Source organism: Ostrea edulis, chromosome 10 (assembly GCF_947568905.1).
Source record: "Ostrea edulis chromosome 10, xbOstEdul1.1, whole genome shotgun sequence".
NCBI classification, from domain to species: Eukaryota; Metazoa; Mollusca; class Bivalvia; order Ostreida; family Ostreidae; genus Ostrea; species Ostrea edulis.
The window spans coordinates 10,087,147-10,113,963 of NC_079173.1; the positions used below are offsets into that span (position 1 = coordinate 10,087,147).

The following is a 26,817-nucleotide window of genomic DNA, read 5'->3' on the forward strand; positions in this document are numbered from 1 at the left end:
GAGGGTGGAATTACTTTAATTCATATTTTCATTGTTTAAATATTCCCCATAATACAACATCCTAAACTTTTGTTCCGTGATTTACATTTTTGCCTACATAAATTTGAAAGTTCGATATTTCATCAAGGATGATAATGCAAGGTAAAGATAACGAACAGTGATCAATCTCATAACTCCTATAAGCAATATAAAATAGATAGTTGGGCAAACACGGACCCCTGGACACACCAGAGGTAGGATCAGGTGCCTAGGAGGAATAAGCATCCCCTGTTGACCGGTCACACCCGCCGTGAGCCCTATATCTTGATCAGGTAAACGGAGTTATCCGCAGTCAAAATCGGTATGCCAAGAACGGCTTAACAATCGGTATGAAACACGTCAGAATGTAGTGAAACATTGGTACATTCAGCGTAAATATGTAAGGAGAGGAAAACAACCTTCAAACTTTTGAAACTAATATACAACTATCATCAAGTGACATAGATTAAAGGTTGTTGAATTTATGATATTGGTGTCCCGTACAGAGCAACATTTGGGATTTTGATGTTATATACAATGATACTGCAAAGCACTTTATTTTTTTCAAAAACATCAAGTTTGCAATTTGTCACATTTATGTGTAATCATGTTCATTTAGAGCGGTTTTCACTTGTTTAAAGGGTTTAATGTGGAGTTTCGATAAGCATGCAAAGCATTGAATAGGAGTATATGAGAAATACCTTTAAAATAAAAAGAAACCACAGCTCCCTCTTACAAAATGGGGTTATTTAATTTTGTATAACTATTAAGTCTTTTGTATTTTTGAAATATCATCTAATTGGTTAACCTGCTTATATATCTATTTAGTACCAGAGTCCTGTGCGGATCTCGCCAACTGTTCTGGAACAAGTACTGATGGAGAATATTGGTTATATCCACAAGTGATGAGTGGACAGAGAGTTAAAGTCTATTGTCACAACATGGAAACAAACCCGAAAGAGTATATCACCCTGAAGTATACCAATACATTTGTTGAACATGACGCATCAAACTGGATAATACAATGGCAACAGTGCCGAAATGACTACAAGCCTCCATTAAAGTTGGCAAATTTCTCCAGAGTTTCCATAAACATCCAGGTACCTAATATAAATCATATGTCACATCATTTCAATAGAGAAGTCTAAAAGCATTCGTAGAAATGTGTATGCAAGTTCTTTTAAAAACGCCTTTGTCTCTCATTACTCCAGGAACAAGTTAATCCCCCCCCCCTCCTCAAAGAAAAACCAACATCGTTAGCAGATGCGCATTGACTTTCTTTCAAATAAATGAAAATATTCATATTTTGATATTTACATTTCTATAGGTTTGAATGTTTTAGAATATCTATGATTTTCACATGAAAGGTGAAAATAACGAACATTGACCAATCTCAACTCCTATAAGCAATACAAATTAAAGAGTTGGGCAATCATGGACCCCTGAATATAGCAGAGGTGGGATCAGGTGGCTAGGAGGAGTAAGCATCCCCTGTCGACCGGTCACACTGCTGTGAGTTCTATGTCTTGATCAAGTAATCGGAGTTATCCGTAGTCAAAATTAGTGTGCCAAGAACGGCCTAAAAGTCGGTATGTAGCAAGGCATACAACATTTGACATAATGATAGGTTGTATTCGCAAACTAGAATGTTATGCCGACCATATAATTTGCGAAATGCTGACTTTAAACGAGACTGTTGAAACCCCATGTACCATCAAATTGTTTTTCAGCAGCTTGCCTCGATTTAAAAACTGACTATACACAGAACAAGCTCTTGCATATAGAATCAGTTAAGAGATATAAACACCATATGCAGGTGAAAATGGAATGATGTTACATAAATATGGGAAGATGACGACGGAGAAGCTGAAATCATCCCGTTTATCATAAACTTGAGTTGTTAGTTTGTCGTTGGTATCTATTATCAATAAAATATCTAAGAATGAAGCAGAAGTTGACGACTCTGTGATGTCTTTTATTTCGAGTTCACGGGGATATATAAAATCGACATACAGTGTATGAATAAATAGTGATTGATTGTATAGTGTTTAAAATCCCTCTAAAGATTCTTTCACGCATAGGGAGACGTCACCATTGCCGGTGAAGGGCTGTAAAATTTAGGCCTATGCTCGAATTTGAAGGTCTTTGTAAAGGGAGGAATCTTTATCGTGCCACATCTGCTGTGACACTGGACTTCGGTTTTTGCGGTCTCATGGAAAGGACCGCCCCATGTACTCGCCTCTTACGACAAGCAAGGGGTACTGAGGACCTATTCTAACACGGATCCCCACGGGATATTAATATATAAAACGTCGTCGATATATCTAAATGTCCAATTAAAGGCCACATTTTTTTCTTCTCGCATAGAAGTTTTGGAATAAATTCTGCTTCATATGAATATTAGAAAATCTGGATAATGAGAAAATAATCTCCATTGTCAATTCTTGTTTATTAAACAAGTGATCCTACCATGATTATGGTTGTCCTTGCCATTACAAACCTGTTGGTGTAGCATAGTGTTTAGGGCGTGCGCTTTAACAACTTGGAGGTCATAGATTTGATCCACTGCGATAAATGTAAGACGATAGATATATAGACATATTTTTGAGGATTGAGAGAAGACTGTGTACACTAGATTTCTTTAATTGCTTTTGTTGGAGTCTAGATATCGAATTCTTTTGACCAACCCAACCATCGACCCAATAATTACCACCATTTCCACGAAACCTTTTCTTGAATATTTGCTCAATCTTTCTGATCGTCTGTTCGTCCTTGCATATCTTTGTATTTCACTAACATGAAAACTCAAGAACACCCTCATCTATCATATTTTAAACTTATCAATGATATAAGACGAAACAGGCACTGGTGATAAAGACTTCATCTGTGCAGGTTTGAGAGTAATGCTGACCTATCATTTGCATATATGAAATAGTGAATATAACGAATAGTGATCAATCTCAGAATTTCTACAAGGAATACAAAATCTAAAGTTGGAAAAACATGGACCCCTGGCATCCCCTGTCGAGTAGTCACACTCGCCGTGATTCCTATATCTTGATGAGATAAACGAAGTAATCCGTAGTCAAAATCAGTGTGTAAAGAACAGCCTAACAATTAATATGATACGCGTCAGACAGCATTTCACCTAATGACAGGTTGTATTGGTAACGACGATCGTTATAACGACCATAGAATTTTCGAAATGATGACTTTGAGGGAGACTGTTGAAACTCCTGTAACATCAAGTTGTTTTCAGTAGCCTGCCTCGATTTAAAAACTGATCATGCGTATCGAATCAGCTGCAAAACATAAACACTATATGCAGGTCATAATGGTTTATGGGAAGTTGATATATGTGCAAGACTTTGAGGTGTCTTTTATTTCGAGTTCACTTGGATATATTGAATCGACATATGAATGGAAATGATTATTGTTGATAGATAAAACGTCGTCAGTATCTTTAAATGTCGAGTTGAAGGGTACAGCAAGATATTTTCTTCGTCTCATGTAGAAGCTTTAGAAAAGGATTTATCTCTAAATAACATAACAACAGGTCAGCTACTAAAGGAGTGCAATTCGTGTCAATTGGAATTTTAACAGACTGTAAGAAGATCTGGTCAACAATGACCACGAATATGAGGAACTCTAGCATATTTTTAATATCAACTTCAGACTACTTATGCGTAGCAGAGTGGTGTTTAACAAAGTAATCTTTGAATGACTGAATTTTTATTGAAATAAAAACTCTCCATGATGTAAAAAAGTCTGTTATCTAATCTTTCATGAGGAATGGTCGTATAAAGTGTTTAAAATCATACGATTTGATGGTGTCAATTTAAAAGAAAAAATTCTTTCAAATTTAGAATATTTTAGAATACACGTTTAATTTACACCACTTTTGACATATGTTGTGGCATAATTCGTTTGTATTTTTTCCTTCATAGCAGTTAATATTTTTTTAGGAGCAAAGATTGGGATATGCTAGAACATTTACTGGATCAAACAATGTATATGTTTGTAAGGGTTTTTCTGAAGCTTAGGAACCAGTATAGGTACGGTAACTCATACTCTTTCGTCCAATTCATTAGGATATTTTTTCTAAATTTGTTGAAAACTGACGATGATGTTAAGGAATTCAATCCTTTAAGTGGGAAGTAAGAGTATAAGAAGAGTTATTAAATGTGGAATTAATGTCAAGTTCGTTTAAAATACAGTTGTAATAATGAACCTTACAAACAAACACAATGTTGTTACGCACTTCATAAGCTTAATTAAATTACTTGAATATTTCATATATTTGAATGATTTGCGAAAATCGACAATATAAACTAGACGAATACAATAACGAGTTCATATTACAAAAGAAGATACACCTTTTATCAAAATTGTAACGAAATTTCAGGAGTTAATTTCCATTCCTCAACTATTTAATTTGCATATCATATTGCCGGATTTCCAATATCCGAATGCGAAATGTACTTTAACTAAATATAATAATGAGCATATTTGAAGACATTGTTACTCTACTGTATTTTATGTAAAGAAGGTTGTTCAATTTTCAAATTGTGCAATTAAACAGTATGAGCTTTTAGATTGGAAATCACCACTGTATATATAAACCTGCCTACCTACCAACATACCTACATACCAACCTATTTACCTGTCAATTCCATATATCCCCTTGAAGTTCCAAGTTGGAATGGCTTATCGGTACCATTTACTTGTCATAAGATTAAATGGGGTGTTCCTTCGGATGACACTGCAAAAACCGAGGTTGTGTGTCACAGCAGGTGTGACGCGCTAAAGATCCTTCCCCGATCAAATGCCGTAGGTGCTGAATATAGGACCAAATTCTGCAGCCCTTCACCATTAATGTTCATATCTCCATGTGAAGAGTTAAAACTTCTCAAGAGGGACGTTAAACAATTAACATTCAATCAATTAATTCGATATATCCCAGTGAACACAAAATAAAAAACACCACACAGTCTTCCACATCTGCTTCATACCAAGATATTTTATTGAACATAGATGTTAATGGCAAAGTGATAACTCAACTTTAATACAAACAGGATGACTACAGCTTTTCTATCGTTCACTTTCCATATTTATGTAGCAATAGTCCATGGTCACCTGCATATGTTGTTTATGTCTTTCAATAGATTCGTTACGCAAGAGACTGTTCTGCCTATGATCAGTTTTTAAATCGAGGTAGGCTACTGATAGATAACATGATATTCGAGGGGTTACGACAGTCTCGTTTAAAGTCAGTATTACGCTAAAGTTATGGTCCTTATAGCGCTCTAATTTACCTGAACAACCTATCTCTGGACCAAATGCTGTCTGGCGTGTTTCTTACCAATTGTTAGGTCGTTATTTACAGAGTTTGACTACTGATTACTGAATTCACACGGCGAGATGCCTGGTCTCACATTTGATGTACCCAGGGATGCATGGCTTTCCTTCTCTTAATGTTGTATTTCTTATAGGAGTGATACTTTTTAACAAACTCACTGTATAACCTCAACCTTATACATGCATCTATTGCACAATACAAATATACCGACAATCCACTTTCAATGATTTGCTATAAAGTATTGATAATGTATGTAAACTGTTCATGATTTTTAAATGAAATGTATTTTGTGTTTTTATTTTAAATATAATTAATTACAGATCTATGTCTATGTAATCATATTTACGAGAGAGAGAGAGAGAGAGAGAGAGAGAGAGAGAGAGAGAGATATACTGCCCAAACTTTATGCTCTGCTCGCTTATGAATGTCTGTTTGATATCGCACATAATCTGATACTCGTTATTACATGTGATGGTAAGGCTGAATCCTCACTTGTAATTTTCCTCTCCTTACTGGCGTGCTGTCATCACGACAGCGTAATACGAACCACGGTAGCCGCATTAGACACTTTTGTGAACCCGTTATAAAGTTCTCCTGTAGACACATGTGATAATCGGTAGTATGCAGTATTACTGATTTGCATATTAATGGAGAGTATTCCTTATGCCCCAACTGTGTTTAAACTAAAAGGATTTCAACACGAGTTTTAATGTACTAAGATTAGAAGGAGTAACCATAATAAAGCACGTTTCTGCTGTTGTATTGTTTCATTACTCCCAATAATTGATACAAACATGCATTTTATCTGCATATATTCAAAGCTTCTGCTTCACAATTCGTCATTGATGAGCTATTTAGCCACGTGATAAGTCATGACGTCATACATGTCAATTGCTGCAGCAGCTATACATGTGTGTGTGAATAGATTCTATTGAAAGTCATTTATACAGAATGGATATTTAATGTTTCGACATCTATGACATACCGTTAGTATTTAAGATTCAGCCATATATGGTTTGAACCTGCCGCTGTGCCAAATTTAAGAGAAATCCCGTCAGCAAACATTATATTACAGCGATATTGGCGGATTCGGACAGAGATTCCGGTCACAGAAAGGGTGGAATGTTTAGGTAAAATATCCACTTTATAAAATAACACATTTCGCACGCCGACATTTTGTGTTCCCTTTTAGACGATGATATTCTTTTTTAGCCAATCAAATTAAAATCATATCTTCTCTAAACGTTACACTGGGGAGGGTAGATAAGATCTTATTTTAATTAGATTGATGCATTAACCTACAATGTGTCAAAGGAAAACAGCCGATTTACCGATATCGATTCAATGTAAGATCTTAATTACTACGCTAACACGCAGCATCGTTTTTCAAGGTGGGATAGCTATTGGATTTTATAAGTTTTGTTTTTTACTGAAAATCTATCGACTTCTTCAATCGTATAGTGTGTGTTTTTGAGTGAGATAGAGAGAGATAACTCGTCACTTAATACTTCGGGTCATAAATTCTACCTTATAATCATCCCACTCACTACTATAAAATAGGGGCGGGAAGTCATCCATTATATAGTTGTTTTTTACTAAGTTGGTTTGAAGTAGAAGTCTACACAATTTTCTCCGACTTGTCGCGTTGGGAAAAGTAAATAAATTTTTTGTGGGTGCTGATTATTACAGTTATATACTGTACAATACACCATAACGGGTCTTGCAACCATTGGATCTCTCCAATTTGTATCATTAGCCTGCTGTATGTGCTGTTCACAACTTGTTTTAATGTATTCATGCTTTCTCGCTTCACAACGATTGGCACGTATGACATCACATATTAATGGTACGAAAAATCTGAAAACAAGAATTTGCGTTTCTTGCTTTTTGCAATTTCGATACAAAATAATCACTAAAGCACACTTTATACCGAAAAAATACTTGCGCGATTTAAAACGTAATAATTTCATATATACTATCAAACAATAAAAATTGTGGGGAAAATCCATTCATTTTGAAGCTTCCGGAAGATCTATCTGAACAGTTAACTACTTTTGTTGAGGATAATCTCCTTCGCAAAGATCGAGTCATAATCCATCACGAACAGAACCGGACAAAAATGAAAAGCTATGTACTTTATTTAAGAACTTTATTATTTTGACGTGCCTTCGTCTCATCCACCTTGCACGTCCCCAAATCGTCAAACAGAGGTATGGAACTGTCCTACGTGTAAGGACTTAGGCTTCCATTATACATTGAATCTCTCAGGCATTTCACGACATACCTCATTACAGATGAAGGTACTAGAACATGTACATCAGAATAGTGTCTCATGACAATACTTTTGTCATGGAACCTCACACATTCTCAGAGGAATCATTTATCTTACAGGAGCCATGTTTCCTCTCAAAATTCTTCAAAAAACGACATACTCCTTATATCACTTCAGATCCCAAGTGTTGAGAGGCAATGAACAGTTTTGTAAAGTACATCCAACGTTTGTGTCCGACCTACCAACAGATGCACAAGCATAATTTACATTCCAGTCAAGATCTAAAAGCAATGAGCTGCATTCTGATATGTTCCGAGTAGACCCGACACTTTTCTCCCAGAAGAGATCAGGATAAAGTTTAAAGACATATTACGCATATACGACAGCGTTTTCAACGCTGGTTTCGGTGGTTTTGACGCTGCTGTTGATCCGTCAATGTTTGTATGGGCCCTGTATAGCCCCACTCCCATACCTCACGTCAGAGTTCCACAGGGTCATTTCCACCTCTTCAAGAAATCGATGTAGCAGTAGAGTATGTGAACCACTCTTTCCTCTTTAAAATTTCTAATGGAAGGTTCAGACTCATTGTCCCCTTTGCTGATTTAGACCGATATAACTTAGAAGTGCCGCTTTAGAGGAGTTCACATGTCATTTATTAGAACATATGGTTCAAGAAGGATTTGCTACCAAGATTGCATATGGCGTATACTATGATGGTAAAACCCAAGAACTACTCAATGACTAGGAAAGACAAAATTTCTATCCCAATATTTCTGCTTCAAAACTATTATTCCGTCCAGTCTATTGTTAATTCAAACAAGCTAGAAACCCAGTTGGTTCTGGTAATTTGGGACATTCCTGGCAAGTCTACATGTAGCTACTTTATCTAACTGCCATACAATCCAAAAACTGTAACTGTGTTCAGTAGCGCTTATGAGGTTGTATGAAGAGTGATTAAGAATTTACCTAATTTTCTAATTAAACTTGAAAACACGATTGCTGTTAGTCACTCAAAGGACCTCATCGTTTGGAAGGATGAACTACAGTCAACATTTGCTAAGGCTAAAAGGGATTTATCCACGCACAAAGACATTGCTTTGTCAAGACCGGGTGATCATTTGTGAATTTTGATAGATTGTGCGATAGAGAAGTTAGGTCCTGGTGTTAATGTGTATGTTGAACAAAGGAAGACATTTCTGATCTTTTAACCGTGTTGTTATTGCAAAACTTAGAATCAATATATGGTTTTGCATGCTTCACGTTAAGGTTCACTGGCTGGGTAACAGATACATGTAAATAAAACGACAAAACAAAAGGATTGAATCTTCTCATTGGAAATCAGAATACGTTTAGTAAATATCACCAAAACTATTCAATGAAAGGTGAATATAACGAACAGTGATCAACCTCATAACTCCTATAAGCAGTTAAAAATAAATAGTTGGGCAAACACGGACCCCTGGATACACCAGAGGTAATATTAGGTGCATAGGAAGTATAAGCATTTTCCTGTCGACCGGTCACACCCGCTGTGAGCCCTATATCCTGATAAGGTAAACGGAGTTATCCGTAGTCAAAATCAGTGTTCCAAGAATGGCCTAACAATCGGTATTAAACACGTCAGACAGCATTTGACCCAATGATAGGGTGTACTGACGAACTAGATCGTTATAACGACCATAGAATTTGCGAAATGCATGATTTATATAGTGTTCAGGTGCGTGTGACCAGGGGATGCTTACTCCCCCTACGCCATTGATCCCACTTCCGTTGTGTTGTGTTTGCCCTACTTTTAAATTTGATTTATTATATATTGAGTAACGTCCCTCTTCTTTCACTCATATTGAGACGTCACGATAGTCGGTGAAGGGCTGCAATATTTAAGCCTAAGGTCGGCGCTTATGGCCTTTGAGCAATGACGGATTTTGATCGCGCCACACCTACTGTGACATGGGACCTCAGTTTGCGAGGTCTCATACGAAGGATCTTTTATTATTTAGTCTTTGTTGGATTTATCAGATTGATCACTGTTCGTTATGTTCACTTTTTGCATTCAACAAAAACCAAATTTTGCACGATAATCAATCAATGAATCTTTGTGATATTAAGTAAATTTGAAATGAATATACAGATATATCATAGGAACAGAATTAAGACTCGAGACTGAACTGTTAATAATTCGATCGCTTGAAGGTTTCATATCAACAAAAGTAAAGATAACGAACAATGATCAATCTCTTGTTTCGTATAAAGAATGCAAAATTCAGATAAGGGGAAAGGCGAACCCCTAACATAATTAGAGGTGAAATCGAGTGCATAGGAGGAGTAAGAACCCCTTGTTGACCGGTTACACAAACCTTCAGCCTTATATCTTGATTAGTTAAACGAGCTAATCCATTGTGAAAATCATTGTGTAAAGAACAGCGGATTAAGTAGTATGAAAATCTCATAAATCTTATAAGCAATATAAAATAGGAAGTTGGGCAAACACGGACCCCTGTATATACCAGAGGTTGGATCAGTTGTCTAGGAGGAGTAAGCATCCCCTGTCGATCGGTCACACCCACTGTAAGCCCTATATCTTGATCAGGTAAATGGAATTATCCGTAGTCAATATCGGTGTGCCATGAACGGTCTAACAATCGGTATGAAACACGTCAAACAGCATTTGACCCAATAATAGGTTGTCTTGGCAAACTAAATCGTTATAAGCACGTAAGCCAGCAGGAATGCAAACATATCGCAACAAAACATTTATGATACGTGCGTGTATCCCACGTGTTTGTACGATACAACTATGATATGTGTTTTCTCTGTATCAAATTCAAATTCTTAAATTACATGTTGATCAACACTTTTATTTCCACTTGCAAACTTATCAAACAGTGTATATTATCTATATTACACAGAAAATGACCATAAATGGAGCTGACTACACATTTGCTGTGCGTACAGGAAAATTCAAGCTTGAATTTGGACAAGCAATGGATTGCAATGGGGCAAGTTCATTTTCAAGCTGTCCTCACTTTGGCGATGCCATGATCAATACGCTCGGAACAGGAATCATTCTTGACGGAAGTGTAAGATTAAAAGTTTTCTTCTTTGATTCACTATATTGAAAGGTAAAGATAACGAACTGTGATCAATCTCATAACTCATGAAAGCCATACAAAATGGGTAGCAAACACGTACTCCTGGACACACCAGAGGTGGGATCAGGTGCCCAAGAGGAGTAAGCATCCTCTGTCGTAGAACTTTGACATTTTGATTAATACAGATGGATGTTAAATAAACATGAGTTATCTTTTATAATCTACATATATACTAATAGAGTAAATGTAACATTAACGGCAAACTGAAAACTTAACTATATGACAAACGGGATGATTTCAGCTTCTACATCGTCAACTTCCCATATTTATGTAGCAATATTCCATTATCACCTGCATATAGTGTTTATATCTTTCAATTGATTCGATACACAAGAGCTTGTTCTGCGTATAGTCAGTTTTGAAATCGAGGCAAGCTACTGACAAACAAGTTGATGGTACAGGGGTTTCAACAGTTTCGATCGAGGTCAGAATTTCGCAAATTCTATGGTCGTTATAACGATCTAGTTCATCAATGTAACTTATTATTGGGTCAAATGCTTTCTGACATGTTTCACACCGATTGTTAGGCCGTTCTTGGCACACTGATTTTGACAACGGATAACTCCGTTTACCTGATCAGGATATATGGCTCACAGGGGGTGTGACCGGTCAACAGGGGGGTGCTTACTTCTCCTAAGCACCTGATCGCACCTCTGGTGTGTGCATGGGTCCGTGTTTGCCCAGCTATCTATTTTGTATTACTTAAAGGAGTTATGAGATTGATCACTGTTCGTTATCGTCACCTTTCATTGAAGAATATGATACTGTAATCATCAAAACCTCTATTTTTATTATAGAAGAAGACCCCAATCTGATAGTTTCACTTGCAATAGTAAATATATATCTCTCTTTTTTTAAATATGTAGATTTGATCACATGTTTACTGAAGCTGTAAAGCATGAAAATATACTGATTTCATTGTAGACTGCTTGGGGATTGATCGCTGCTAATAAGGCGGTGATGAAGAATTTCAGACGTTCGGAAGATGGCGCTAAAATATCATTTACTTGTGGGGGCTGGTGTGGAGTCTGTGGACCCTTATCTCTGCCATTACGATTTATATTGTCATCTGAATTTGGTAATTTATCATTTCTACTTAATGATTTCCAGCTTTTTGAGCCATTAGCTCTGGTTTTCAGGTATGTCTCGACTTTTAGGTCAATTTATCCGAGTTTAGGTAAATATGTCTTAAAAACTTCTACATTGCTCCCCTTCAATTGGGGGGGGAGAGAGAGAGAGAGAGAGAGAGAGAGAGAGAGAGAGAGAGAGAGTGTGTGTGTGTGTGTGTGTGTGTGTTCCTCTGAGATAAGAATTTACCCGGCCGTGGTTGTAAGAGAGATACGATGCGTCGTGTATCGCTCTACAGTGGCAGTGAAATTTTCCACCAGAGTTACACATTTATATGGTAACGAACAGTCATTAATCTCATATTCCTATAAAGAATACAAAACGAAGAATAGGACAAACACGGACTCCTGGATATACCAAAGATACCTTATTCTTAATTTTATATTCTTCATAGGAAATATGATATTGATTACTGCTGTTTATATAAATGAGTAGTTTTTGGCTGGTGTCTTACAATACTCCTATAGTGCGATATACAGAGCATTGAGCTCCATTGCAAGATAACTAACGTTCGATCTCTAGGAGAAACAACGTATTGTAACTGTGTTTGCTGCTCGTTAACTCCACCTTTTTCATTCATTGTAACAAGATGTCATAACAGCAATGAAAAAAGCACGATATACAGTACGTGTATAATTATGATTTTATCGTGCATGTTTACAAATATGTAAACAACTTCGTGTGTTTATAAGTATGGAAACCACTAAGCATTATAGTTCTAATGTTAAATGTTATATGTTTATTTATATGAAAACAACTACATGTGTTATAATTATACAAATAACTAAGCATATACTTTGGGTTTTCTATCGTGTATCACTATATGTTTATCAGCATGTAAACATTTACATATATAAGTATCGTAGCATATTGATATTATAAATAAAAACTTTGGGTTTTTATCGTATTAGTTTATATAAGCATGTAGTTAAGGTATAGATGCATCTATACATGGAATCCAGGTATGCTATAAGTATATGCAACTATACATGAAATTCAGGTATGTTATTATGTTTATTATGTGCATGTAAACATCTCCTTTTATGGCAACCATTTAGATTCAATATCGCAGTTTCTATGTATGCAGGCCTGCTGCATACTATTATATTTAATATTTGTAAGCTTGTCGTATGTATGCGATTTGTGATGTTGCATCTATACTATATATTTATTATATAATCAAATATACCACTTATTATGGTTTATATTTTATCTGTCATACAATTTTAGCATAATTACTAACTAACCACTTATTACATTATGCATCTTTAGTTTCATACACATAATACAAACTATCGAATAAGAATTATGGAACCATGCTGTGCTACGGCTGGCACTAGCTACAGAAACATGGTACAGGGTCTGCGGTGTAGCACCTGACGACGACCACAAAATTCTTGTCTGGCACAATTTATAATTAATAACTAATAACTAGTGGCCGTCTATTATCAAATTTTTCTTTGGCTACCCTCCACTAATTCTTTTCTGTATATATTTTAGTTATTTCACATATATATACGTACATGTACCTACATCCCTATTACTATTACCTATTACTAATATTACTAATTATTACATTCTATCAAAATCGAAATAAAATAAAAAATATTTTAAATATTTAATTTTAATATACTTATTGATTTTTTTTAAATTTTAATTTTAATATTATTACTTATTTACTTATTTAATAAAGTATTATTATAAAAATTATTATTAAACAAATTATCAAATCGATAAAAAAAAATTTGTTACTTATTTATAATTATTTATAATTAAATTAGCATCATTTTATAATAGTGTTGATCAATATAAGTTACTTCTTTATTTCATTATGATTTATGACCACATGTATATGTCCGGCCATAAGAAGACAGTACCACAGTCATCAGACGTGTTGGTACACGGTGGTCCTTATTTATTTATATTTATCTATTTTCAAAGCATGGGACAACCGATACGTCCCATACAGAGCACATGTATGTTACTACAACACACTTCAACTTCACTATGTTGGTGCATTTGGGAGGTATTGGAGGGTGAGGCTAGATCGCAATGAGATGGATAGTATTATGACTGATAATACAGACACCAATCAGTTAACGATATATAGTTAACCAATCCTACCAATACCATACATCTACATCGTATTTTGCAGATTATACAAATACTTGTATGTCATGTACGAAAGGGACGACTTCAATAACTGCTTCTCTTTACTTCAAGAATTTAGGAGGTGGAAAACAATTAATCAAATTACAAATCTGCCAATTAAATTTATGTTTTACGGACAAATACACAGTGTAATATTAAAGGAGGTGAAGATGACATTCGAGGAAGAAGGTACAGATACAAATCATTCACTAAAACCATTGGTGGTGTGTGATTGTTTAACTAGGCTGGGCGTAGCGTACGATCTATACTATTATAAATATTGGTATATATAAATAAACGATTTAAAAAGTCGAATAAATGAAATTAATGGGAATTATAAAATCTTGAATCCATCAATCGTCTGGTCAGTCATTGATGTAAATATCATTTAAGGGTTACCTCTGATGTAATGGTCATATAGGGTAACCTCTGATGTAATGGTCATATAGGGTTACCTCTGGTCATCATCTGATGTAATTGTCATCTAAGGGTTAGAACTGGTCACCCATTGATGTAAATGTCATGTAAGGGTTACCTCTGGTCACCGAATGATGTAATGACCATACGAGGATTACCTCTGGTCACTCACTGATGTTAATGTCATATAAGGCTACCTCTGGTCACTCACTGAGGTTAATGTCATATAAGGCTATCTCTGGTCACTCACTGATGTTAATGTCATATAAGGCTACCTCTGGTCACTCACTGATGTTAATGTCATATAAGGCTACCTCTGGTCACTCACTGAGGTTAATGTCATATAAGGCTACCTCTGGTCACTCACTGAGGTTAATGTCATATAAGGCTACCTCTGGTCACTCATTGATGTGAATATCATATAAGGGTTACTTGTGGTCACCCATTGATGTAATGGTCATATAAAGGTTTTCCCTGGTCACCCATTGATGTAATGGACATGCAAGGATTAACTTTGGTCACCATCGAAAAAATTGATAGAACGGTGTTTTGAGGTAACCGTCTTCTCTGTGTATGGATGACCTTTAGTACCCTTGTTTATATTCTACTTCTATTTCAAATACATAGCCAAGTAATAGGTAAAGTGACCAGATGATCAATCTCCTTCTATGTCTGAAATTCATACTTCCCGTTATATCTTATTCATATCTTACAGACACGCCTTATATATGTTATATTATCTATTTACAACAATTCTAATGAACAATTACAAAGTCAAATCATAACATAATTTAGACGAAATACCCACGGACCATATGAACATACATTTGGACAAGAATTACTTATGGTTCGATGAAAATATGCCCAGTAGATAAGAAAATTTACAAACGGATAAACAAATTATCAAAAAAGCTCATTTTATTTTTGGCTCAGGTGAGGTAAACGTTTCACATTTCACTGTTGTAGCATCATAATCTATAATCCACAGTAACATAATTTTCATTTTCATAAACTGTGTAGAAAATAGGATTACCCCTTGGTCATTCCACACTGATTTTGACTACGGATAATTCCGTTTACCTTATCAGGATATAGGGCTCACGGCGGATGTGACCCGTCGGCAGGGGATGCTTACTCCTCCTAGGCACCTGATCCCACCTCTGATGTCTTCAGGGGTCCGTGGTTGCCCACGCAGTTGTGTTAAGTAGGGCCATAGAAATATATCAGGAAAAAAGCATTAATAAACAGATCAATTTGTGACAAATTCTGTAAACGCAACCCTTTTATACAAAAACAATATGTATATATCATTAAGTGCATATTGAACTCTTATACATTTTTCACCAGACCGACAGTCTCAACATCAACTCTCTATCACGTGATCAAATATCAAGATAAAAACGTATCGTGTATGTATAAATCGTAAAATTGGCACGATATCCAGATATCAATGCAAGTTGAAGTTCATATAACTTCAAAGCATATTAATTTCTTAATTTGAAAAGTGCTGAGAGCAAGTTTACTGTGACTTGTAACATGTCTAATTTTTGCATTGAATATGCAAGATGTAGCGATTTTTGCACATACGAAGTTGAATCTAGCCTGAAAAACATATTTTCTGTTGAAGCCAGAACTTGCTCCCCTAACTTTCCTTTGGCACTGAAGTTCACATGTCACATAAATGAAACATCTTTCACTTAAAAACCTCGGGGTGTCGTGCCAATGATGAAATTTTTATGTACGGAAACCCTGTTTATGCAAATGAGTCCATTGTGAAAGTAACTATACGTGTAGATTAGGGACGATATCAATATCACAATATAATATGGATATTACTTTAGCATGTATGCTATATAAAGAAGAAATTGAAACTTTTTCAATATCAAAGAGAATTAATATAACCCATTTGACAGAAACTTTTACGCGATTGCAGTTTACCGTTTGACAGCGGTGGTAAATAACGAAACAATATTTTGACATTTCCAACCACAAAAGGACTGTAGATTAATAGAATCCTTCATTAGTACGAGTGTGGGATAGGGAAATTCCACCGAGGGGACAAGATTCGCAGTCTAGGACGAGGCTTTGCCGAGTCCAAGACAGCGAATCTTGTTCCAGAGGTGGAATTTCCCTATCCCACACGAGTAAATAATGAAGGATTATTTTTCTCACATTTTACCTACAGTTTAGTGCATAAATTTAGGAGCTTTGAGAAAATTCTAAATTATCAAAATCCTCATTTGAACTTCGATGCAAAAACTAATTAGATAGGCAGAAAGAGCATACCCGAAAATGGTTTACACTGTAAGTGTAAACTAAAAAACCCAAGGTTGTCCAACGGAAAGCTATATACATTAAAATTTAAAGATAACAATACAAAATATTTTTGCTTCACCGTGTAACGTAAATCTTCACCGTGTAACGTAAATCATAGAAAATATATGACGTCACAATCAAATGACGTCGCAGCAGTGTGAGACAGAAAAATCTCACATGGCTGTCTCACATGGGTAAAGTCTATCTCACACTGGTGATAATGTGAGAAATGTACGTCATGACCTTCGTCATGACGTAATTTTCATTGTGACGTCGTGCAATGTGCCAGTGTGGTAAAGTATATTTATGTAAAGCACCGGTATTAAAAATTTTAAGGGGAAAGCCTTAACTCAACCGCGCAACTATCTATTTTGTATTGCTTACAGGATTTATTAGATTGATCACTGTTCGTTATCTTCACCTTTCATTAAAATGGGGTGACCCTGGGTCCTACTTGAGGGTACACATTATCCTTCTGCTTGCAGTCTGTATTAGCACACGAATAATGTGCAGTCCGATCCCGAATTTAAAATTAAGATAATCCTATTAATTGGAGTTATCATTCTTTGATACGCACACAGTCAGCCGGCCAAAATAGATATAAAGGCGTTGAATATTTTCGATCCAATCACTTACATTTTCATTAGGTTTGCTACTTTTTATACAAAAAAGAGGGATCTATTCATAGAAGTTTGCATGCACATGTAATTATAACAACAACAAAAACCCTCTCTGCCTAATAAAAGGGGGAGCGGATGTAGCTACATGTATGTGCTTGAGTCACCGTTAGTGATGATAAACTGGACGGTTTAGACAATGACGATGTTTTAAAATTCGTAATTTTTTTAAATATCTTATTTTACTTCTATGCAGAGGAGTTCTCAGTTGCCGTAGAAATTTAAAGATTCTAGACAAATCTCTTATAGCGAAGACAACCTTAGTTAAGATTTACTTACGTTCGTTTTGTGATCCATTTAAGTCAGCAATTTTAGTTCATTCCAAATCTTAATTTAAAATCAAAATCCCGACTCAACATTAAGACAAATTCATGACCCCGGAGCAAGTTATAAGGATTTTCATTATAACATTCATTTTCATTGTAAACTCTTCTAGATCTTAGTCTCATTTAGTGTAGTACCACATTTTCGACGTCGTTTAAACGCTTAATACATATGCTGGATAATTACTTTATTCTTTTTGATACACAAAACTGAAAGTAGTTTCCACTACCGCGCATTCATTATGAAGAAAGCAGTTAATCATTCAGCAAGGAAATACATGCACCGAAATATATCTTATTCCTTCAGCAGTATTCTTGTTCCTCTTAAATGACGCATAACTCAATTATCCTGGAATTGTCGTGACGAATCATATTTGATGAATGCTTAAAATATGCAACTATTTTTGAAATCCTGTGTAATGTGGGTAACATATGATAAACAAAACATATCTAATACTATGCACATTCGATAATAGATTATTACAAAATCATATGCGCTCCTCCAGATATAACATGCAAACTCAAATGCAATCGGCTGTTTTCTGCAGTCCAGTTATCTGCCTTTGAAGTGGGTAATGCTGAGGTTGGAGGCGTTGAAAGCGTGTTGACGAGACGTAAAGCTTTCGATTTCTAACGTCAAAATTGAATAACACAAGCGTTAACATTTTGAAAAGGATTTCACGAAAACGTCAGTGAAGTAGATTTAGATATCAACACATTATATATACACTCTTCATGATAAGTGAATCAGTGAATCTTTAACATTTCTGATTCTGATCCTTATTTTGACTACGAATTATTCCGTGTATCTGATCAAGACAGTTTAATTCTTCTAGGCATCTGTCCCCACCTGTGGTGTGTTCAGCTGGGTCCGTATGTTTTCTCTTCTCTTAATTTTGTATCCTTTATAGGATTTTATTATATTCATCATTGTTTGTTATATTCATTCGTTCATTTCATTGTAGTACCAGATGAAGAGGCAAGAGCGGAGGTTTGTACAATGTGAAGATAATCATAGAGGCTGCCAGATGCTGCTCAAGTGAATACAGATCCTGCTCAAATGAAAACTAGTTTTCTTAATATCCAATATGTCTCATACCGAACATTGAACTATTTCCGACGTATGCAATGTTTATGGGATTCATGATATGAACGTCTAAGCTATGGTGTGTCCAGGGGTCCGTGTTTGCCCAACTATCTATTTTGTATTGCTTGTAGGAGTTATGAGATTGATCACTGTTCGTTATCTTCACCTTGCATGTACACATTTTATATTCTCCATCGTCAACTTCCCATATCTATGTAACAATATTCCGTTACCATTTGCATATGGTGTTTATATATGTATTTTCGACTCCAGTTCCGTATGTACTTAGTATGGAATTCATGATAGAAGAGTCTAACCGATATGCACATATTTCATATTGCTAATGATGGATGTTTCCAGTATAAAAGATACAGTGTATCACATGTACAGTAAAGATAGTGAAGGACTGTATGATAACATAACATTTTCAGAGTGTCACATGTACAGTAATGATAATGAAGAACTGTAAATGATAGGCACTCTATTTGGTTATCAAAATCAACATTCGTGCTTTTGTTTCAAAATCATATGTATTTTGTGCAATTCAGTTGTTACAGAACTATGATATCAGGACATAGGGCTCACGGCGGGTGTGACCGGTCGACAGGGGATACTTACTCCTCTTAGGCACCTAATCACACTTCTGGTGTGTCCAGGGGTCCATGTTTGCCCAACTATCTACTTTGTATTGCTTATGGGAGTTTTGAGATTGATCACTGTTCGTTATAATCTTTGAAGGATGTAATTAGGTGGACAATTTCCACTTCTTTTAAAATCTCGCTTGTTAGTGGCAACACCGTTTCTCTGACGACCCCCCCCCCCCCCCCGAAAAAAAAAAAGTGGATCAAAATGAAAGCTAAATTTATACTTTTACCATCTGAAATGTAATTTCATCCCATGATTTCTCAATCAACTTCGAAACAATAGGGGAAATTTATATAGAGTTATATAGGGAGTGTTAATATGTTTCAACATTTAAGCATCAGTCAGTAGATGCATTACATATATAAAATATCAGGTGGAGGATATACTATCATTTTAAATGAATTCGGATTTTCAGTATTTCATATCTAATTTCTGTGTACGGTTAAAGCGGTCCATGCCCTGTGAAGCTATCTTGTCAACGCATAATAAATCGCATCGATTGTACAATAAAAGATTTGTAGATTAAAGTATAAACATGAAAACAGTTTGGAATCAATGAGGACATTTGTTAATGTCGTGAGCAACGATCCTAACATTGTTTTTCTGAAATTAATTCATAACTTTTCGATATGAAAAGTTCTTGCACGATTTCTGAAGTAAGCGTAAAATATATGTTATAAATGTTCTTGTCACACATCGTATATTAGCCTGGTTAACTCATTCGATCACTTAATCAATAATACAAGGGTCCCGGGGTTCATCTTTCATGGATCCAAACCTGTATCCTCTTCTTTGCTGCGTGTACAATAATTTCGTAATATAGAGCTTCGATATTTTGATAGTTTTTGGTTGTAGCAAGTAAGAATAAGGTGTGTCCAGGGGTCCGTGTTTGCCCAACTATCTATTTTGTATTGCTTGTAGAAGTTATGAGATTGATCACTGTTCGTTATCTTCACCTTGCATCCATATATACAAAAGTATTTAAACTTTACATGAAAGGTGAATATAGTGAACAATGATCAATCTCATAACTCCTATCAAGAATTCAAAATAAAGTTGCAGCAAATATATTTGTTTATCATAACTATTAACCAACACTTTGCAGAAATTTGCCAGTATTGGCACACAGTAAGAATCTGGTAAACATTTGTGAATTTTATAAAAGATATGCCATTCGTGGCAATCTACTGGTAAGCAATACAGTTAAAGTTTTTCGAATTTTTCCTGAAAACATAATTACAGTCTACTCCGGATATAACGGAATTTAGGGGACCTACCTGAATTATTCATTATATCCAAAGTTCAATATAACCAATGCTGAACTACATAAATATTTCTACTGGGGGATTTATTTTAACTTCAATATAACAGATAGTTCAGTATAACCGACTTCAATATAAGTGGAGTGGATTGTAGTTTGTATTGATATTGTATAACATCACTTGGTATGTTGGACTCCCCTAAGACGGCATTTTTTATCATTTTAATTATCATTTTACTTTATTATTTCGTTATCATTTTATTTTACATCGCAGCACTCTTGTGTTATAGACCTTCTATGAAGTAGGAAATTAACGAAATAAAACGTACACAATAAAATGATATTTGTTCGACTTTTTCTCGATGTTTATTTTCTCACAAGGAACGTCGCACGAAACACTAATGATAAAGATAAAGGACTCACAGCTGATGTGACCGGTCGACAGGGGATGCTTACTCCTCCTAGGCACCTGATTTCACCTCTGGTATATCCAGGGGTCCGTGTTTAGCCCACTCTCTATCTTGTATTACTTATAGGAGTCATGACATTGATCACAGTTCGTTATTTTCACATTTCATTCAATACAAAATCACTCTGATACAACGACATCTTTAACATAAAATCACCGAAAAAAATGGTAATGATATTGTATAACATTACTTAGAGAGGGGACACGTCCCATTTTTATTTTTATTTGATACTACATCACAAGAAAAGCTTTATGCCTTCTGTGAAAAAGAAATCAACGGAACGAAACGTGCACAATAAGGTGTTTTATCTTTCTTGAAGCGATGTCATACAAGACGTATATTTTCTTACAAGTAACGCTATACAAAACACTATAGGTAAAAATCAATATAAATTTTATACAGCGATATCAAATGCGAAATAATGGTTTATCAACTATTGGCAACTTTTGCTGCTGTTTCATTATAAAACACACTGACGGTATTGCTTGACCGCCTGAAAAAACATAAAATGCGTCATTTCTTGTTAAATGTTCCACATTACGTCACGTCAGATCAATCGCGATATTTAAGTGTGTCGGATTGAATAAGGGACAATGCTGCATGTTTTGGTGAGTTATATTTTGTAGTTTGAAACATAATGAAATGAAAAACCGTAAATTTCTTATGCATGACGTATATTTGTGGTATCGGGCACAGCCATTAAATTTTACTTTACGATGGGATATTTTCTGTCGGAGCGCCTCCAAAGTCGATCTTGCGTTGCAAAATAAGCATTAGATATACATATATATGGAGAACTGTAATGTATGCCACATGTAGCCTACACCTGTCTTCTGAACAGCTATAAAGATTCGTTGCGTACTCCATCTTTCGCTTTTAAATTTGATAAAGTACAAACTCCGGCATATGCGAAGAACCAAAAAGGCGGTCTTCTGGAACAGTCAACGCTTTGTCGGTATGTTGCGAAATGAATTTTTGCGCGGCCAAGTGATTTTTATTTATAAGTGTTTACTTTTTCTATAAATTAAGTGTTCATATGATGTAGTTTTATCATTTTACTTTCATTTACATCGAATGAAGGTTTGATTGATTAATATTGTTTAACGTCACTCTCGAGAATATTTTTCTCATATGGAGACGTCACCACTGCCGGTGAAGGGCTGCAAAATTTCGATCTATGATCGGCGCTTATGGCCTTTGAGCAAAGAAGGATCTTTATCGTACCACACCTGCTGTGACACATGTCCTCGATTTTTGCGGTCTCACCCGAAGGAACGCCCCATTTAGTCGTCTTCTACGACAAACAAGGGGTACTGAGGATCTATTCTAACCCGGATCCCCACGGGATTCGAATGAAGGTAATTAACTTTAACCTATATAGATGTTAATACAATATGTAGTCTAACTTGATGAAGTTTACAATATTCATTGATTTTCAAGCTTAAGCTACGCCATGTTATGCTATATCGTATAACAAAGGTCAAACTACCTTCATTACTTCAAGGGAAAAATAAACCTAACAACATTGTTGCTTTTGTGAGTAGATTGTTACTTACTGATATAATAAATGACAGTATTTAACAAGAAATATCCCTGATTAACGATTAAATCAATATTAATCTATCAGATATTTTAAATTACTCACCACTAATAGAGCGGCCATTGAAGTTATGACGTCATACTGTAGGTTCCGGTTTATTTCTTCAGCAGCATTGTAAATAGGACAAGTCACTAACAGTTAAGTTTGGAGCCGTATTGATTCGAACCCGTTCTTTCCCAAGAAGAAATTAAGAAAAGAAGACATTCAATCGAGTTGTAGACCAGGCAGACGGTACTATACGTTTCTTCATACCAATGTATCGAACCTCAACTTGTCATTACACAAATGATGGATCCACGGTCTCTTCTTTTCAGATGATTTGTTTGGGTCAGAAATTTCAAAGAAGAAAAACAACAAACACTTTTTTTTTTACACCTTCCTTCGAATGAGTGCAATTAACAGCTTGACAGGAAGTCTTCAACCTATTTATTCGTAAACTTTAGCCTACCACATGCACGTCTTAGAATCTCATCAAAACCGGAACAGACGGTGTGACGTCAAAATTATTGATTTTTGTGGTCTTCAATACAGAAAAGTTCCACATCATGGCAGTCGATATATTTGGCAGGAATTTCAATTTTTAACGTTTTCAGATTAGTACTGAAGCTTATCTAGGCCGTATATAAACAAAATACTTTGACAAATTTTTTTTATCATATATTTAATCCTTTAATCATTTATCATGCAATTTGTTTGGAGTTGCCTTCCCCTCTAAGTAACACGTGAAGATAAAAACAATCGTATAGCTCCCATAAGGAATGCAAAATAAAGAATTCGGAAAACATGGACACACCAAACAAAATTATACCACCTGTATGCATACTAAGTGGATAGGAATAGAATAATACAATCTTGGACATTGTTTTATAATAAACAGCCCATTCTCCCACGTGATATATGTATATCTTGGTAATGTAATTTGTTTACATTCATACCTTAATTAGTTTCTACCACGGGAACCTGAAGTGTTGATATGGCATAGACATCTATATTGTTAACGCCTCCACCTTATAAAACTATATACAGAACCAATAATTCACCCACATATTCAGAAGTCGTAAGTCAGTTTGATCAATTATTTTCATTTTTTGTTCATTGGGTAGAGGGAAGTATGTATAACGATCTAGTTCGTCAATACAACCTCGCATTGGGTCAAATGCTGTCTGACGTGTTTCATACCGATTGTTAAGCCGTTCTTGGCACACTGATTTGACTGCGGATAACTCCGTTTACCTGATCAGGATATGGGGCTCACGGCGGGTGTGACCGATAAATAGGGGATGCTTACTCCTCCTAGGCACCTGATCCCACCGCTGGTGTGTCCAGGGGTCCGTGTTTGCCCAACTATCTATTTTGTATTGCTTGTAGGAGTTATGAGATTGATCATTGTTCGTTATCTTCACCTTGCATGTACATACGATCTTTATATTCACGCTATCCACTCTTCAGGTATTTGGAGGTTCACAGATTAATGTCAAAGCTACCAGTATTTGTTCAATTCAACAACAGCCATTAATGTACCAGGAGCCGATATGCGGTACTTTAACACCAATTTCATTTATATACAATTAATAATTGATTCAGACATATCACTTAGAGAAATTAAACAATTGAAGGGTCATTTTCTGACATACATGCTTTATGCCCTCCATAAAACTGAACGCATTCATATTTCAGCACCTTTGCTTCAATATATTCATACTTAATGGTGAATGAGGTACCTTTTGAAACTCTTGAATAGTCGTTAAAATTTAAAATGATAGGTTTGACCGTGTAAAACACAATTAAGAAAAGCAACATTTAAATATTACCGCTAAAAGAGTCTAAATAACTCTGTTAAAATATGATTCAATAATAAACATTTTTAACTACCTTTACCCATGAAATACAATTTGATAATTTCTTAGCATGTTTGCGTGCATATTTTGCACAGAAATGCTGTATTCTTGGGGACTAAATTCAAGTAAAGAAAGCAGCTATTGTATCATATATTTTTTTACAGAACTCATTATTTGTAAATCTACATTTTGAGTGCTATGACATAGATTTGTTTTAGGCTATTCCCATTCTCAAATGAAAAGCAAGAATGTGCCAATAAGAGTCCCAAATGTTTTACATACTGAGGTAAATACATGCATGATTGTAAAGGTGAAATCAACGTTTCATATTTTGACCCACTTAACGATTTAAAAGCAATAACAAAATAGGAAAACAAAAGCTCATTCCTTTTCAATTTTTCATTTGAAATGCGTTGACTCGAAATCAAATGAATGATGTCTACAAATACAGCGTAATGAACAAAGTAACAATATCTGACAGTATAGGAATGACATAAAGAAAAGCTAGGATGGATCTCAGTTAAGTTCAGAGACATTCTAATATTTGAAATGAGCTCTTGGATTTGAGATGGTAGGATTTAGTGAATTGACATTTCAATGAAATATGATTGAAAGTTTACAAGATATTGGAAGAATCTTTAAAAGCATGAAAACGTGTCCATCAGTGACAGTGAAACACACAATTAGATTATCGCCACTCTGAAATACAATTGTCACCATTCAACTAAAATACGCAATTATCCTGAGGTTTTTCTGGCCAGAACTCTTTACTCTTTAATTCTCCTAGGCACCTGATCCCACCTCTGGTATATCCTGGGGCCGTGTTTGCCCTGTGATCAAGTGCCTAGGATGAGTAAGCATCTCCTGTTGACCGCTGTGAGCACTACATCTTGATCAGGTAAAGGATGTTATCCGTAGTCAAAATCAATGTGCCAAGAAACGGCCTAACAATCGGTATGAAGCACGTCAGACATTAGACCCAATAATAAGTTGTATTGGAAATTAACGACCATAGAATTTGAGAAATGCTGACTTTAAATGAGAGTGTTGGAACCCTTGCACCATCAACTTGTTCGTCAGCAGCCTGCTTTGATTTAAAAACTGATTATAAACAAGACAAGCTCTTCTCTTATGTATAAAATCTGTTGAGAGATTATATAAACACCATATGTTGGTGCATCTGTTGCATCAAAATTGGTACCGTATACGTTTTACATTATGACCCCTGGGTCGAGGCCTCTGCTGGTGGACTGTTAACAAGTCCCCGAGGGTCTCTACAGACCAGTAGCTAAGTACTTCGTTACTAGCTTGAAAATACGGATGTATATTTAATTACTGTTACAAAATTTAGAAATTCATTTCAAAATTAAGGATTATCTCCCTCACGCATAGCTCTTATCCTTAAACGAATTTGATTCCACTTTTTTGGCACACTGTATTTGCCTATAATAGCTCTAAAACTTCATTGTTATTTCAGATTTCAAACATTTCGGTTCAGCATCACTGAAGAGACATAATTTGTCGAAATGCGCTTTGTGCTTTAGTTTTAAAATTATATGTATTTTGTGCAATTGAGTTGTTACAGAATTATGATATCATAAGCATTTCTTTTATCACCATTTTAGGTATCATGACATGAAATTGCTATTTCTCACGCAGTTTTTCTTCTAAAAACATTGAGGTTAAGCTTGGGCAAACTTCCAATTGATAACATAGTTTTGAAACACACATATGAATATTACAACTGTATTTTAAACGAACTTTGGATTAATTTCATATTTGGTAATCCCAGTTATACTCCAACTGCCCTTTCAAACGATGAAATTCTTCAAAATCATGCTTCAGTAATATCCCAGTCAACGGGGTGAGTATAGGTGCCATACGTATACTGTATTCCTATCCTTCACAACAACCATCAAAGAGAAACATTGCTGGATTGAGTAAATATTGTACCTAGCTTTATGTTTCCTCCTTACGCCAACCAATGTACTAAATTTGTTAACTGACAAGCAAAATGTTCTTTAGATATTGAGTGGACAATATCTACTTTCTGTTTGCCCTTTTAACATATCAATAGAGGATATATATTTCTTAGGGAGAAAC

General features: G+C 35.4%; 1 protein-coding gene across 1 annotated transcript; it reads left to right on the plus strand.

Moving 5' to 3' along the window:
* Positions 1 to 898: 898 nt before the first annotated feature.
* LOC125666358 (A disintegrin and metalloproteinase with thrombospondin motifs 9-like) lies at positions 899 to 21,116 on the plus strand. Its single transcript, XM_048899529.2, has 4 exons — positions 899 to 1,118; positions 10,559 to 10,729; positions 11,726 to 11,879; positions 18,779 to 21,116. The coding sequence occupies exons 1-4, from the start codon at positions 924 to 926 to the stop codon at positions 18,817 to 18,819; spliced, it is 561 nt and encodes a 186-aa protein (XP_048755486.2). The 5' UTR covers positions 899 to 923; the 3' UTR covers positions 18,820 to 21,116.
* Positions 21,117 to 26,817: the final 5,701 nt, after the last annotated feature.